At 52.2% G+C, this 16487-nt stretch overlaps 2 protein-coding genes across 3 annotated transcripts in view; both read right to left on the bottom strand.

Moving 5' to 3' along the window:
- Nucleotides 1-279: 279 nt before the first annotated feature.
- Nucleotides 280-11221, bottom strand: CES4A (carboxylesterase 4A). Its single transcript, XM_063597632.1, is given in 13 exon segments — nt 280-2317; nt 4454-4526; nt 4752-4814; nt 4817-4879; nt 5873-6026; nt 6394-6474; nt 7043-7183; nt 7714-7752; nt 7907-8011; nt 8093-8197; nt 9808-9961; nt 10272-10417; nt 10495-11221. Coding segments are annotated over 13 exon segments (1401 nt in total). The 5' UTR covers nt 10603-11221; the 3' UTR covers nt 280-2148.
- Nucleotides 11222-12464: 1243 nt separating this feature from the next.
- The window catches only part of CES3 (carboxylesterase 3), a 50819-nt gene continuing 46796 nt past the window's right edge, over nt 12465-16487 (bottom strand). For both annotated transcript variants that reach the window (XR_010110274.1, XR_008621469.2), the window contains exon 14: nt 12465-15661. The gene's annotated coding sequence lies outside the window, so the exon portion shown is untranslated. The remainder of the gene's footprint in view (nt 15662-16487) is intronic.

Genomic DNA, 16487 nt, shown 5'->3' with positions numbered 1-16487 from the left:
GACTCAGGAACCTCTGGGAATAAAGGGCCTAATCAACACTAGTTTGGGACAAAAATACTGTGGGACACTATGCCAGTGTTCATAGCAGCATTATTCACAATAGCCTAAAGGTGGAAAGAACCCAAATGCCCATCACTGGATGGATGGATAAACAAAATGTGTTATATACTTGCGATGGAATATTATCCAGCCTTAAAATGGAAGGAAATTCTGATAGATGCTACAGCATGGATGAAACTTGAAGACATCATGTGAAGTGAAATAAGCCAGACACAAAAGGACAAATACTGCATTACTGTACTTATATCAGGCACCTGGAAGAGTCAAGTTCATAGGGACAGAAAGCAGAATAGGGGTTACCAGGGGCTAGGAAGAGGGGGTAACAGCAAGTCATTGTTGAATGGGTACAGAGTTTCAGTTTAAATGATGAAAAAGTTCTAAAGACAGAATAGTGGTGATGGTTGTGCAATGATGTGAATGTACTTAATGATATTGAACTGTACATTTAAAAATAGTTAAAATGGGCTGGGCGCGGTAGCTCACGCCTGTAATCCCAGCACTTTGGGAGGCCGAGGTGGGCGGATCACGAGGTCAGGAGATCGAGACCGTCCTGGCTAACATGGTGAAACCCCGTCTCTAATAAAAGTACAAAAAAAAAAAAAAAACATTAGCTGGGTGTTGTGGCGGGCGCCTGTGGTCCCAGCTATTCGAGAGGCTGAGGCAGGAGAATGGCGTGAACCCGGGAGGCAGAGATCACAGTGAGCCGAGAACGCGCCACTGCACTCCAGTCTGGGCGACAGAGCGAGACTCCGTCTCAAAAAAAAAAAAAAAAAAAAAAAAACAACCACAAAAAACAAAAATAGTTAAAATGGTAAAATTTGTCGTGTGTATTTTACCACCAAAAAGCCCACAGTGGCCAGGCATGGTGGCTCATGCCTGTAATTCCAGCACTTCAGCAGGTTGAGACGGGTGGATTACCTGAGGTCAGGAGTTTGAGACCAGCCTGGCCGACATGATGAAACCCTATCTCTACTAAAAATACAAAAATAAGCCGGGCATGGTGGTGGGCATCTGTAATCTCAGCTATTTGGGAGGCTGAGGCAGGAGAATCGCTTGAACTCGGGAGACTGAGGCTGCAGTGAGCTGAGATTTCATCATTGCACTCCAGCCTGGGTGACAAGAGCAAAACTCCGTCTCAAAAAAAAAAAAAAAAAAAACCCCACAAAACAACGAAACAAAACGGTGGGACAGGCTGGGATACACATGGGCTGCAGGAGAGGCCAGAGGAATCTAGATGTGGCACTAAGACCTAAACTGATGGACAAGTGAGCGTGGGGTGTGGCTGTCCTGCTGTCCTGAGGGGTGCACTTGAGACCATGAAGGCAAAAGGCAAGTGTTTTGTACCCCAGGCAACTTTGCAGTAGCACCCTTTGACTGAGTGTAGCATCCAGGCACAGCCCACTAAGGAACAGGCAGCAATACTTCCTTTCTCTCAGGGCTCAAATTGAGACATCATTCACTTCACACACCCATTTTATAGGTGGAGAAATTCAGGTCTAATCAACACTTCTTTATTGAAGAGACCACCCCTGTGTATAGACTTTGGAGTGGCCCTGGGGGAGATAAGTGTGGGTGGGAGAGAAGATCCCAAACTACCAAAAGTTTGCTCCATGTCACAACCTGCCCTAGGCCTCCAGGCCAATGTGAACAGACAGGCACAAGGTTGAGCAGGATGGATGGTAAATGCCAAGCTGGGTGCAGTGACAGGGGCAGTGGCAGTCTGGGTCGACCTCCCATAAGAAGGAGCCACAAGGAGACATTGAAGGGTGGGAGGATTTGAAGAAGGGAAAAAAAGAGGTTGTCCTGAGGCTGGAGAGCTGAGCACAGTGTGGTGTTGACAGGGCCTGGCCTAACTGGATGTCAACAGTGAAGTAGGGGGGCATCATGGGATGTCAGGCTGGAAAGGGCAGTGCAGGTCCCACACAACAGGTAAAAGCTCTAGCTTTGGCCTGGAGGCAGCAGGGAGCTCCTGCAGTTCTAAATTTGGGTGGGTAGAACTCTTGTCCCCAGGTATGTCCATGGCTAGTCTCCCCAGGGCCTGGGTGGTGGGGGCAAACCCCTCTTTGGCTCCTTCCTGCATAGCCACCCTTAGAATTGCCTCTGCTTCTCAGGTCTTTGAGACCGGTACAGACTCATCCAAAAAGCCATCTTCTTCTCCTTGAGCTTCATGCCCACTCTTGTGGTAAAATCCAGCTGCAGGTACTTTTCATCCTTGTTGTAGCGTGGCCAGCAGGGCAGATTCCCATCATTGGGGTTTCTGCCCAGAAATAAAAAAGAGAGGATTACCTGTGTTCCTTTTCATCCTGCTTCTTTCTTTCACCCTTCCCTTGGGACCTGGGGTTCCAGAGGGCTTTACGGAGATGATACTTAGAACTTTAATAAAGAGTAGGAAAGTGTGTATTGGGGTGGGCCTTCCAGGCAGAGCAAACAGTATGTGCCAGGTTGAGAGATATAAAAGACCAAGGCTTTTGGAGGAAGCACAAGTCAAGAGTTAGGTAAAAACAGAGTGTGTGTGTGGCCAGGCCTGGTGGCTCACGCCTGTAATCCCAGCACTTTGGGAGGCTGAGGCGGGCGGATCACGAGGTCAGGAGATCGAGACCATCCTGGCTAACATGGCGAAACCCTGTCTCTACTAAATATACAAAAAAAAAAGCCGGGCGAGGTGGCAGGTGCCTGTAGTCCCAGCTACTCGGGAGGCTGAGGCAGGAGAATAGCATGAACCTGGGAGGTGGAGATTGCAGTGAGCCGAGATCGCGCCACTGCACTCCAGCCTGGGTGACAGAGCGAGACTCTGTCTCAAAAACAAACACAAAAACAAAAAAAAAGAGAGTGTGTGAAAGGGATCGAAGTGGAAAGGAGATGACATAGGAAAGATTTTGAAAGGCCTTTCACGCAAGGTTGAGGAGCTGGGACTTTATCTTGGAGGCAGAGAGAAGCCATGAAGAGTTTTAAACAGGAGAGTGACTTGGTCAGATGTTATTTCAGAAAGACCCCTTGGGCTGGGTATGGTGGCTAACGCCTGTAAGACCAACACTTTGGGAGGCATAGGTGAGAAAATTGCTTGAGCCCGGGAGTTGGAGACCAGTCTGGGCAAAATAGCAAGACTTCATCTCTACAAAAAATACAAAAATTAGGCTAGGCGTGGTGGCTCACACCTGTAATCCCAGCACTTTGGGAGCCCGAGGTGGGCAGATCACGAGGTCAGGAGATCGAGACCATCCTGGCTAACATGGTGAAACCTCGTCTCTACTAAAGATACAAAAAAATTAGCCAGGCATGGTGGCAGGCACCTGTAGTCCCAGCTACTCGGTAGGCTGAGGCAGGAGAATGGCATAAACCCGGGAAGCAGAGCTTGCAGTGAGCTGAGATTGCACCACTGCTCTCCAGCCTGGGTGACAGAGCGAGACTCTGTCTCAAAAAAAAAAAAAAAAAATTAGACGGGCATGGTGGTAGTCTAATTCAGCTACTTGGGTGGCTGAAGTGGGAGGACTGCTTGAGCCTGGGAGGTCAAGGCTGCAGTGAGCTGTGATTGCACCACTACACTCTAGCCTGGGCAGCAGAGTGAGACCCTGTCTCAAAAAAATTAAAAAAAAAAAAGAAAAAGAAAGACACTTTGAGTGTCATAAGGAGGATGAATTGAAAGGAGAGAGGCCAGGCGCAGTGGCTCATGCCTGTAATCCCAGCACTTTCAGAGGCCGAGGTGGGTGGATAGCTTGAGGTTAGGAATTCAAGACCAGCCTGGCCAACGTGAAACCCCACCTCTACAAAAATACAAAAATTAGCCAGGCGTGGTGGCCTGTAATCCACCTCAGGAGGCCGAGGTGGGAGAATCGCTTGAACCTGGGAGGCGGAGATTGCAGTGAGCTGGGATTGCGCCACTGCACTCCAGTCTGGGTGACAGAGCGAGACTTTAAGAAAATAGTCACAAGGCTAGCCAAAGCTCTCTTTACATGTCACCTGCCCCCTAGGCTGGGCCAGACACCTCCTCTATGCTCTCAAAGTGCCTTGTGCTCCCCCAATACAGCTCTCAGCGTACCGGATTGTAATTTCCTGATTTTATGTGGTGAGCTGCTGGAGGATGGGGCTCATGTCTGCAACATCCTTGAATTCCAGCTCCCAGTACTGGGGCTGGGCCCAAAAGAGTGCAGTGGTGAATGACTGTGGAATGCTTGAGTGAATGAAGAGTGTGGGTCATGGATCAAGAAGGACACATTCTAGAGACGTTTAGGATCCGGTGACTGACTGGGAAAAGCTGAAGAAGAAGGGGCACCCTGGTTGGGCTGACTGGGCAGTTCCTGTAGGACATGCTGGGGCAAATATCCGAAGCAGCTGGCTTCTTCGGGTCCAGCACTGGGCAGGTAGAATGCCCAGATGTGCTGGGGGGCAGACTCACCCTGTGCGGGCAAAGTTGGCCCAGTATTTCATCATCCGGAGGCTAAGTGCCTTCTCCTTACCCATGGAAAGGCCTGGGGGCAGAATGGGATGTGGGATTTCAGACAGAGCAGGGGACACTGACCTCCCTCCCTACTCCTGCTGCTTCTGCTGCTTCCGGAGCAGAAGACTTTCATTTGAGAGAGCATCACAGATTAGGAACTGGTGAGCTCCCTGTGGCCAGCCAATGGAGGGGTGGGTCTGCATCCAGAGGTGGGAGACTGGACACCCAGTTGGGGTATCAGGTGGGACCTTTGCACCTGTGGTGAAGGGGCCCCCAAAGAGGAAGTACATCTCATCCCCATGGTCTGCCCCATCAGTGGGGGTTTGACGATTATTCCACGAGCGTGGTGCTCAAATTCATACAGGTAGACAGGGAGGCCGGCATCTGTGAATAGGGAAACTGAGGAGGGATGCAGGAAAAGCCTCTGCCTAGGCTTCTTATCCACCCCATGCCTCCCACTCACCTGCACCAAGCAGGAAAAAGAGCTTTGGCTTCAGAATCAAGGGGGCAGACTTGAATCCTGTCTGCACTACTCATTCGCTGTGTGACCTAAAGCAAGTTGCTCTACCTTTCTGAATTGTATCAATAATTCCTTATCTTCAGACTGAGAATACTAAAACCTAATTCACAGGATTGTGGCCAGGATCATGGAAGCCTTCCTTTTCCCTGTTCTGAACCTTCCTTTCTTGGCCTCATATTGAAGGGTCTTTGGTGTCTGCATTTTCCAGCCCCCCCCCCTTTTAACCTGTTACCCACATGTTCCCCTAGCCCCAGTCAGCCTGAACTTTCAAGGTGCCCCTAAGCCTGTCCTCTCAGCCAGGAAGCCTTCCCTGACCACCCCAGGCTTCTCCTCTGGACTGTTTGAGGTCCTGCCCTTGTTCCTAAGGAAGAACAGTTCCTCTCTTATACTTTTTTTGTTTTTTTTTGAGATGGAGTCTCGCTCTGTTGCCCAGGCTGGAGTGCAGTGGTGTGATGTTGGCTCACTGCAACCTCCCCCTCCCAGGTTCAAGCGATTCTCCCGCGTCAGTCTACTGAGTAGCTGGGACTATAGGCATGCGCCACTACAGCTGGCTAATTTTTTTGTACTTTTAGTAGAGATGGGTTTTCACCATGTTGGTGAGGCTGGTCTAGAACTCCTGGCCTCAAATGATCCGCCCACTTTGGCTTCCCAAAGTGCTGGGATTACAGGCGTGAGCCACCGTGCCTGGCCCCTTCCTCTCTTGTAGTTGATAGCATGCTCCTCTGTGATATCTTAGAATCCTATACTAGCCCAGAAGTACAGAGAGGGTAGGGGAGCAGTCGATAAGCCCAGTTGGTAAACAGCACACCTGGAGAGTGGACGGGGCCAGTGTGGCCACTCTTGGGGACCCCACATACCTCGGTGGTAGTGAGCAGTCTGCAGCGTGGCATACACGAAAGTGGCATCTTGAACTATGTCCATCATACGGTTTCGTAGCATCTTCCAGTCATGCTCATTGACATTGTCCAGGTACTCCTCCACCACAAGTGGTACCTGCTCCTTGGTGATATTCTGAGTGAGGAGGCCACACTTACCTGAGGCCTGGGTGCCAGCTGGGCCAGAGGTGGGCCCACCAGTGACTTGGATCCATGCTCAGCCCCCCAGGAGTTTTTGGCCTGGGAGGGGGAAAAAAGGGAGCTTCCTGGGAAAGTTTCTGTCTCTGCTGATTGTAACCCCTGATTTTGCTGCATAACTGCCCCTGTGACCCTGAGCACCTTACCTGTAAGCAGTCATCTGATCCCACAGCAAACCCCAGACCCTCCAAGAAAGATCCTTACCCTGGCTGGGAGCCCCTTTGCAAAGAGCAGCTACTAGGTTAAAAAAAACAGGAGGGTCAACCCTGTCCGAACTGAGCACCCCTGCCAGCTGGGTCCCTCACCAACAGGGTGCGAGTACTCCAGAGCATCTTAGTGATGGTTTCCTTTCTCATCGCCTGCCGGTTTAGCGGGAACTTCGTGATCTGTTCACAAGACAAGGACCCCAGTGTGGGTCAGGCCTGAGCATTAGGAGGGATTCTGGCCAGAGCTACAAAGGCCCCAAAGGTCTTGCCCATCTAATGATGAGTTATCAGACACAGCACACAGCCCAGGAAGGGCCCATGACTCTCTCTTGTCCCCCTGCTCCCATCCTGCTCATCACTACCACCTGGGCCAGAGCTGAAGTGGTACTGAGTGGGGGTCCATCCTGAGTTGGGGCATCTACCCTGACCCAGGAGCAAGGGAGGGCTTCAGGATTTGCAGTTGCCTAGAGGCTTGGGAATGAACATCATAACCCATCTAAACTATGATCTGAGAATTTGTGGTCCTCAAATCTCTAGCAGGCCATACTTCTCCCTTCTTCCCCTCCATCATTCATGGCCAGTTTTCACTGTACAGGGACTATAGGAGGCTCCCAAACATAGGGCATCCACAGAGGGGCTACTGGCATCTGACCTGGTGCCCAGCACCGTCCAAGAGGCATCCTTCCCTGCCTCCACTATGGTACTCACTTACGTAAGGCAAGAGCCAATTGAACTCCTACTCACTTACATAAGGCAAGAGCCAATTGAATTCCAGGTTGTTGACACCTAGAAGGTAGGGCACAGATGAAACCTGCCCCTGGGTCAGGAGCACCAAAGGGTCATCTGGGATCACCACACCATCCACCACAGGGCTCATGGACCAGATAATCTACAAGGCAAAGGGCATTTCCAGCCAGTCTCCTCAAGTATCCTCCCAGGGTCCCTGCGACCTTGGGTGCCCCTTCAGAGGCTGCTCTAGCCTAGGTTCTTTGATTGGGAAAAGGCTGGGGCTGGCATGGTGAGCCCCAGGAGGATGGGTGTGGGAGGGGAGCAGCATAGGCAGGACCAAATTACGTGGACTTGGGATGGCCACGGGTATCTGTATAGCTCACTCCTTCACCTCTTGAAAATCTTTGCTAAATTTCACTTCACTGAGTCCTGTTCTAGCCATTCTATTTAAAAGTCCATACCTCCCAACATGTCCAACCCCTTTACCCTCTCCATTCCTTGCTATTCACTTATCACCTTCTAAGGAGGTGGACAATATATTTATTTATAGGGTTTATTCTCCTTCCCCACTGGAACATCAGCTCCACTAGGGAAGGGATCTTGGCCTGAACAATTCCCTAAGTATCCCAAGTGCCTGGCACAAAGTAGGTGTTAAATAAATACTCAAATTGCAGAATGTGGCCTGTTTACCTCTTCAGGGTCTCTCTGGAAGTTCAGTTGGAGGAATCTCTATGGGGGAGAGGAAGGGATCAGAGTTAAAGGAAGTCTCCCTCGTGTGCTCTTGAGACAGGGTCCCTGGGGAAGTAGTTGGGGGTGGCTGGGTACCAGGATAGGAGGATGGCCCTCAGGCAGCCAGGTCAGGCAGCTGGAATGTTCTACCTACCATCTTGTTGGACACACGCATCACCTTGGTCCCTGATAGTGCCCTCAGGCAGTTTACCAGGATCTGTGTGCTGTTGTGGTTGCATCCAGCCAGGTGGGCAACCTTCTATAGAGAGAAGAAGGGATGCTCAGGGGTGCTTCCATCCTGCCCTTCCATGCTGAGCCCTGGGGAAGGAGAGGCACTCACCTTGGCCACTTTCAGTGGGTTACGAGTGATGAAAAGTCTGAATAACGCGGTGCCACTCTGGGAAATGGCCCGATGGAAGAGACCCGAGGCTAGGGGTGACATCATCTGCAAGAACAGGGAGGAATATACCCGTGAGATGCCCAAGTAGAGACACCTGGGCTGTTCTGGGCATCTGTCTGGCCATGGGCAGGCAGCCTGAGTGAAGCCAGGAAGGGCAAGTAGCTGGGAGGGAGTCAGGAGTCCTGGGGTGATGTCCTAGACCTAAAGCCAGTGGTATTCCTGCCTCTGGTCTGTACAGTGGGCCCCAGTGGGTTCCAGAGGGGATGTGAGACTGGGGGAGGGAATCTGCTGGTGTGGAAAAAGGGTCTCCCTCTACTTTAGGGCTAGAAATGAGGGGTAGGTGGAAGGGACCTCATGGTTTCCCCAGGTTGTTACCTGTGCTGACAGCTGTTAGCCTCTCTCCACTGCCCAAGTTGGGGGAACAAGTACATCTAGGGCCTCCCATCCTGTCCCTTGGATACCTCAGACTTCATGTGCCCCAAACCTGCTCCAGCCAATCCCTGTCTGGGTGGCATTCCTTACCCCATACCATCCCCCAGCCCCAGGGGCCTTCCCTATCTCTGCTAATGACCACACCCCAGCTGCCCTAGTCCTGCCCATTTGGCCTCCTGGATCACTCTGAGCCATCCTCTGCTCTCCATCTTTCCTGCCCCTGCTTTAGAGCCAGCCCCCATGATCTCTCCTAGGATATATCCTATCCCCATCCCTGCCCCTCCCAGTAGCTCTCCGAGTCTCTGCTCCTGTTTCTTGCCAACCCAGTCCCATGCAGCAGGCTGAGCCATCTCTCTAAATGCACATCTGATCATGTCACTTTGCTGCTTACAATCTTTCCCTGCTTTGGAGAATCACTTGAACCCGGGAGGCGGAGGTAATGGTGAGTTGAGATCACGCCATTGCACTCCAGCCTGGGCAACAAGAGCAAAACTCCGTCTCAAAAAAAAAAAATTTTTTTTTCCTCTGCTTTTTAGTGAATTTTGGATAAAGTTGCTTAATTCTCTGGGCCTTCCTTTCTTTATCTGTAGAATGGAGACAACAGTACTTTTCTTTTTGGACTATTGAAGGAATTACATGGATGACGACACATAAGGTGCTTAGAAGAATGCCTGGCACACAGGAAGTGCTCAGCTGTTGAGTATTATTATGACTGTGGCCAGCAATGTCCTGTGTGATGTGTTCACTTCCTAGCCATATGCCCCTCACAGGGCACCTTACAGTACACCCACATTCCAGGCACATCCCAGGTCAGCAGTCACACAGGAGTCAGGGGCAAAGCCCGTCAACTCATGCCCCTGGCTTGCAGGCCTGGTGTGAGGTCCTAGCCTTGCCCAGGGGGCAGATGGTGGGCTCTGTTCAGGGGATAGAGTTCTGGGGGAATGTGGAGAGGCAGAAGGTGCTGGGTAGCACCTGGATTCACTGATTACCCCAAGCCTCAGCACTACCCTTCCTGGGGCTCAGTTTTCTCATCAGTGCTATCCCTCAACAGAGGAGACATCCTTGGCTGTGAGGGGCTGTACCCTTGGCAGGGGCGAGAGCATTTCTGTGGCAGGCACGTTCCTGTACACGCAAATCTGCACATGGCCTGTGCAGTGGAGCATACATTTGTGGGAACGCAGGAGCCTAAGTCTGTGCTCGGTCCGTCTGGGCATTGCTCTCACCAGTCCTGAGATGCTCATGGCCCCCGCCGACTGGCCGAACAGGGTCACATTTCCTGGGTCTCCCCCGAAGGCTGCGATGTTCTCCTGCACCCAGCGCAGAGCCGCCATCTGGTCCAGCAGCCCCCAGTTCCCGCGCGCGTGGCTGTCGTCCGTGCTGGGCATGTGGGGTTCACTGTCAGGGTCCCGGGCCTCGACAGTCGGGGCGCGTTGGGCTGCCCTCCTGGGCTTCCCCCACCCAGCCCAGCCTTGCCCCTCTAAGACCCAGTCCTGCGACCTTGGAGTTAGCTCCTTCCTTGGAGTTAGCTCGCCCCATCCAGACGGTATGGAGCGCCCGCCCCTTCCACCGAGCGCCAGGCCCCGCCCCCGCCTCACGGCCCCACCCCCCCATCCCCTCCCCAGGCCCCGCCCCTCCCTTCCCACCCAGTCCCCGCCGCTCCGGCCACAGCTGCGGTCCCAAAGGGTACCGGCCCCGCCACCTCAGGAAGCCGAAGATGCCGAGCCTGTGCTGCAGAAACACCAGCACCACTTTCTCGCGGGCGGCCAAGTCAGAGCCCTCGTACGAAGAAGCAGCGCCCACGATGAAGGCGCCTCCCGGGAACCAGACCATCACCTGGACGAAGAAGGCCGGGGCCTGAGCGGGGCGGTGGGCGGCGGTGGGACCGCGGGCGCGGGAGACCTGGCACTCACTGGCAGCTGGGGATCCCCGGGCGCGCGCGCCGGCGCGTACACGTTCAGGTACAGACAGTCCTCGCTGAAGCGCAGCCATTTGTACCGTTCCCGCGTACTGACGTACATCGAGGCCAGCTGGCCCCAGGACTCCTGCAGGCACCTGCGGGCACCAGGTAGCGGCGGCGGCCGCGGGGAGATCGTTTCAATCCAGGGTCCGCAGTGAGAAGACGGAACCCAAAGCAAAATCCAGGCAGCGTCTGTGCGCGTGCGTGTGCGTGCGCATGTGCGTGCGTGTCCGTGTCCAGGAGGCCTCCGCCAGCCCCGGGGCCCAGGACTGGGAGGCAGGTTGGCCTCTCAGGAACCATCCCCTCCCTGCCCGGCGCCTCAGTCCGTGGAGAGATTCCTGCTCCTGTTGGTGCTGTCAAGGCAGGAACCTGCCTGCCCTGGGCACCTCCCTGTCTTTCATGCCCCACCCTCCCCTCAGTCTCCCTTCTGCCTCCCAAACAGCTCTGGAATATGGTCCCTCCCCTCCATCCCCATCTCTGGGGAGATGTCAAGGCCACCACCGTCTCTGGTCTGGACAGTACCCCAGCCTCTTCACACTCCTCCTACTCCTCGGCCACACTCTGGCGGACTATGTCACTCCTCTTCTTCATATCTTCCCTAATATGTACAACTATGATATATCAATAAAAACAAACAAATCAACAAAAATCTTCCCTGACTCTCCACTGCCCTCAGGATAAAGTTAAGATACCCGGAGTACCCAGGCCCTCCTTTCCATCCAGTCATCTCTGTCCCAGCCACCCTTTGCTGTAGATACATGTGGCCCCTTGCCTCCCACCTCCAAGCCTGTGGGCCTCAGTCCTCTCAAGCAAATGCCTTCTGCCCTGCCCAGCAAACTCCTATTCGTGTTTAAGGCCCAGCTTAAGTGGTGTCTCGTCTCCTGGTCACTTCCTCTTCTGTGCCTCCCGACATCCTGTCCACTTATTTTTTTGAGACAGAGTCTTGCTCTGTTGCCCAGGCTGGAGTGTAGTGGCATGATCTTGGCTCACTGCTACCTCTGCCTCTAGGTTCAAGCAATTCTCCTACCTCAATCTCGCAAGTAGCTGGGACTACAGGCACGCGCCATCACACCCAGCTAATTTTTGTATTTTTAGTAGAGTCGGGGGTTTCACCATGTTGGCCAGGCTGGTCTCGAACTCCTGGCCTTAAGTGATCTGCCCACCTCGGCCTCCCAAAGTGCTGGGATTATAGGCATGAGCCACCATGCCTGGCCTCCTGTCCGCTGTTGACCATGTCCTGGTTGGAGTTATTTCAGTTGGCTGTTTTTCTCCCCAAGTGACCATGCACTTCCCAAGGGCAGGAATGGAGGTAGATTCATCTGAGTACTGGCACCCAGCCCAGTGCCTTATACTGTGTGGATATTTGGGGTATTTTTGTAGCATGGGCTCTCCGGCCACCTCACCTTTTCTCCCTGCTGGCCCAACCCCTAGGTGGCTATTCTCATAACAGCTGGGCCTGGACCATTTGATTGGGTGCAGGACACCCTGTTTGCCTCGCCTGTTCCTCTGCTCCCTTCTGCTCTTGTCCTAGCCTAGCCTGTTTCCAGAGCATCACCTGCTCCCTTTCACCAGTCCTTCCCTACAGCATTCCAACACTCCTCTGGCAGCAGCTAATGTGGTATTAGAATGCTGTCTAGTAAACCACATCTAGCACCTCACCAGGAAGGCCAGGGCTCTGATAGCTGGGAACTGGGATTATGAACAGCCAAGGCTTCTGTGCCCATCCCACCATCAGAGCCATCCTGCCATGGTCACCAGTGACATCCATCTTGCTAAATCTCTGTCATTATCTTACTTGCCCTGACAGCCCTCAACATGGTTGACCATATTATATTCCCCTTTGCTCTATCTCCTTCTCTCTTTTTTTTTGTTTGAGATGGAGTCTCGCTCTGTCGGCCAGGCTGGAGTGCAGTGGCACCATCTTGGCTGACTGCAACCTCCGCCTCCTGGGTTCAGGTGGGAGATATCAGCTCACTGCCTCAGCCTCCTGAGGCACATGCCACGACACCTAGCTAATTTTTGTATTTTTAGAAGAGACGGGGTTTCGCCATGTTGGTCAGGCTGGTCTCGAACTCCTGACCTCGAGATCCACCTGCCTCTTCCTCCCAAAGTGCTGGGATTACAGGCATGAGCCACGGTGCCCAGCCTCCTCTCTTTCTTTAGAGACAGGGTCACCCAGGCAGCAATGCAGTGACATGATCATAGTTCACTGCAGCCTTGACCTCCTGGGCTCAAGTGATCCTTAACCTCCCAAGTAGCTAGGACTACAAGCACGCACCATCACACTGGATAATTTTTAATTTTTTTGTAGAGACAGGGTCTCACTATGTTGCCCAGGTTGGTCTGGAACTCCTAGCCTCAAGGGATCCTCCCACCTCAGCCTCCCAAGGTGTTGGGATTACAGGTGAGAGCCACCTCGCCCGGCCAGATTATCTTTCTCGAACAGCTTTCCTTCTCTGGGCTTCTGTAACACCGCGTGCTCCTGATATTCCTGCCACCTCATTGGTGGTTCCTCCTTCTCTCCAGGCCTAAGCATGACAGTGCCCAGTCCTCGACCCTCAGCTTTTGTTTTTTTTTCTGACCATCCTTTCTCCCATCATCCAGGCCCAGGGACTTCACACCACTGATGTGCTGATGATCAGTTTGCCTTCTGTCTTCTCTCTCCAGCCACCTTACCGCCCCTCCACGTGGAACATCTGTCAGCACGTCAAATTTAACAGGCCCCAAAAGGAACTCTGTGTGTGTGTGTGTGTGTGTGTGTGTGTGTGTGTGTGTGTGTGTTTTAGATAGGGTCTCACTCTGTCTCTCAGGCTAAGTGTGAGTGGCACGATCATAGCTCACTGCAGCCTCAACCTCCCAAGCCCAAGCGATCCTCTTACTTCAGCCTCCCAAGTAGCTAGGACCACGGCACTGCGCCCAGCTAATTTTTTAAATTTCTTGTAGAGACAGGGTCTCACTACATTGCTCAAGCTGGTCTCAAACTCCTGAGCTCAAGTGATTTCCTGCCTCGGCCTCCCAAAGTGCTGGAATTACAGGCATGAGCCACTGTTCCTGGCTCAAAATGAATTCCTATTTTGCCCAAACTTGCTCTTGCTCCAGTTTTCCTCATTTTGATAAATGGTACCCCTATTTCCTTGTCTACTGTGGCCAAAAACTAGTCATTATCAGTGATTCCTCTTCTTTCCTTGTGGCTTATATCCAATTCTCCAGCAAATCCTGCCAATTTTACTTTCAAAATAAATTTGGAGTCTGATACCTTCCTTCCACCTCCCCCGTAACTACCCAGGCAGAAACTACTATCTTTGAAACATCCTCCTCTCCCGCTGCCCACCCCAACCACCACCCCATGGGCTATTCTGAGCAATCCACAAATTCTTACACCTGACACTCCGTTTCCAAACAGCCATTGTTCTGACAGCTCATGGTCAGTTTCTAACAACTGATGCCCAGACTTCTATAGAGTGAACACCCTAACCTCTAAATCCCTGATCTCCAGGGTTCTAACAGTGGCCATCCCATGTTCTGTCACCTGATCTTTGGGATTCTAAATAAGTCACAGAATGTTCAGGATAACTGGGATCTTATCAGTGACAGCCAATGTTCTGACAAGGAACGCTCTGGTATTTTAGTAACTGCTAGTCATGTTTTAACAGTGGACAACCTGCTTTTTTTTTTTTTTTTTTGAGACAGGGTCTCACTCTGTGGCTCAGGCTGGAGTGCAGTCAGTGGTGCACTCATGGCTTACTACAACCGTGATCCCTTGGGCTTTGATCAAGTGAGCCTCCCACCTCAGCCTTTAGAGTAACTGGGACCACAGGTGCTCACCACCACCCCCAGATATTTTTTTAAAATTTTCTGTAGATATGGGGTCTTGCCATGCTGCCCAGGCTGGTCTTGAACTCCTGGGTTCAAGCAGTCCTCCTGCCTTGGCCTATCAAAATTCTGGTATTACAAGTGTGAGCCACTGTGCCCAGCCAACAACCTGTTTTTAACAGCTAGACACCTGGGGTGGTATTTGTATCTTTTTATATCAGCTGATACCCAGGTTCTCAGACATTTTTCTAAACCCTGTGCTTTAACCAACTGATGCTGAGCATTGTTAATGATTGCCACAGAATGTTCTGGACAGTGGATTACTCAATAGTCTGAATAAACAGTAAATACACTTGTTCTGGGTAAATCGCCAAGCCCAGTGCTTCAAAGGGCAGTCATTGTTCTAATTATGCTTCTGTGACTCAGGGCTCAGCCCCCAGAGAGAGGGAAGAGCTCCGGACTGGGTCAGGGGGGTGATGTGAGAGTGAACACTGCCCCTCAGACACATTTAGGAAAACGCAGCTCCCCAGCAGGTGCTGGAGCACGGTCGGTGACAGCCTCCCCCTTGCCTGGAGCTCTCCTCTAAGAAACCAACAACAAGTCTAGGCGCAGTGGCTCATGCCTGTAATCTCAGCACTTTGGGAGGCCGAGGCATGTGGATCACGAGGTCCAGAGATCGAGACCATCCTGGCCAACATAATGAAACCCTGTCTCTACTAAAAATACAAAAATTAGGTGTGCATGGTGGCACGTACCTGTAGCCCCAGATACTCAGAGGCTGAGGTAGGAGACTCGCTTGAACCCGGGAGGCGGAGGTTGCAGTGAGCCGAGATCGTGCCACTGCACTCCAGCCTGGTGACAGAGCGAGACTCCATCTAAAAAAAACAAAAACAAAAACAAAAACCAACAGCAGCATTGTCAGTGACGTAAACACCATCAGGACCAGTTTGCTCATGATACGGGTCTGAAAACTGAGGCCCAGAATGGGCCCCAGGCCTGCCTGTGATCACACAGTGAGTTCTTCTCAGTGAGCTGTGCAAAGCCCCACCCAGATGCAGGCATAGGCCCATTACCCCCTCCCAGTGGACAGGCCTCTGACTCTTACCCAGGCGGGTAGGTGGTAGCATCTCTGATTCCTTTCCAGGGCTCCGGGGGTTCTGGAGGTGCAAACCTCAGGATACCTAGAGGAGGTCTGGAGAAGGGGACTCCTAAAAAGACTTGGATGGGTGTCTTCCCCACATGCATCTGTTTTCCTTGCAGGGTTCCATATTTGGTGACCACTTGAGGCCTCTTGGTGTGCAAGGCACCTGGGAAGAGAAGGGAAAAGGGTCACCTCTGCTCAGTCACCCAGCCACAAATGGGACCCTGGCTCAGCCACTCAGCCACAAATGGGACCAAGGCACCTGGAAAGAGAAGGGAAAAGGGTCACCCCTGCGCAGCCACTCAGCCACAAATGGGACCCTGGCCCATCTGTCATGGGAATCAGTGGCTGCTTTTCATAACAATTGATCATAACCATTGTGTGTCTGTCCACTTTTTCTTGTGTTTCTCTCAGAATTTTTTCTCTCCTTTAACGTTTCATTTATTTATATTTATTTATTTATTTATTTATTTATTTATTTTTTGAGATGGAGTCTTGCTCTGTCGCCCAGGCTGGAGTGCAGTGGCGCAATCTTGGCTCACTGCAAGCTCCGCCTCCCAGATTCACGCCATTCTCCTGCCTCAACCTCCAGAGCAGCTGGGACCACGGGCGCCCGCCACCACACCCGGCTAATTTTTTGTATTTTTAGTAGAGGCGGTGTTTCACCATGCTAGCCAGGATGGTCTCGATCTCCTGACCTCGTGATCTGCCCGCCTTGGCCTCCCAAAGTGCTGGGATTACAAGTGTGAGCCACCACGCCCGGCCCTCATTTATTTATTTATTTATTTATTTAGATGGGGTCTTTCTCTATCGCCCAGGCTGGAGTGCAATAGCCCAATCTTGGCTCACTGCAACCTCCACCTTCCAGGTTCAAGTGATTCTCCTGCTTCAGCCTCCTGAGTAGCTGGGACTACAGACACACAGCACCGCGCCTGGCTAATTTTTTTTTTTTTTTGAGATGGAGTTTCGCTGTTTTTGCCCAGGCTGGAGTA

This window comes from Pan paniscus, chromosome 18 (assembly GCF_029289425.2).
Source record: "Pan paniscus chromosome 18, NHGRI_mPanPan1-v2.0_pri, whole genome shotgun sequence".
In the NCBI taxonomy this organism is placed as follows: domain Eukaryota; kingdom Metazoa; phylum Chordata; class Mammalia; order Primates; family Hominidae; genus Pan; species Pan paniscus.
The sequence above is the reverse complement of the archived record's forward strand: the minus strand, read 5'-3'. Positions and strand labels throughout refer to the sequence as shown.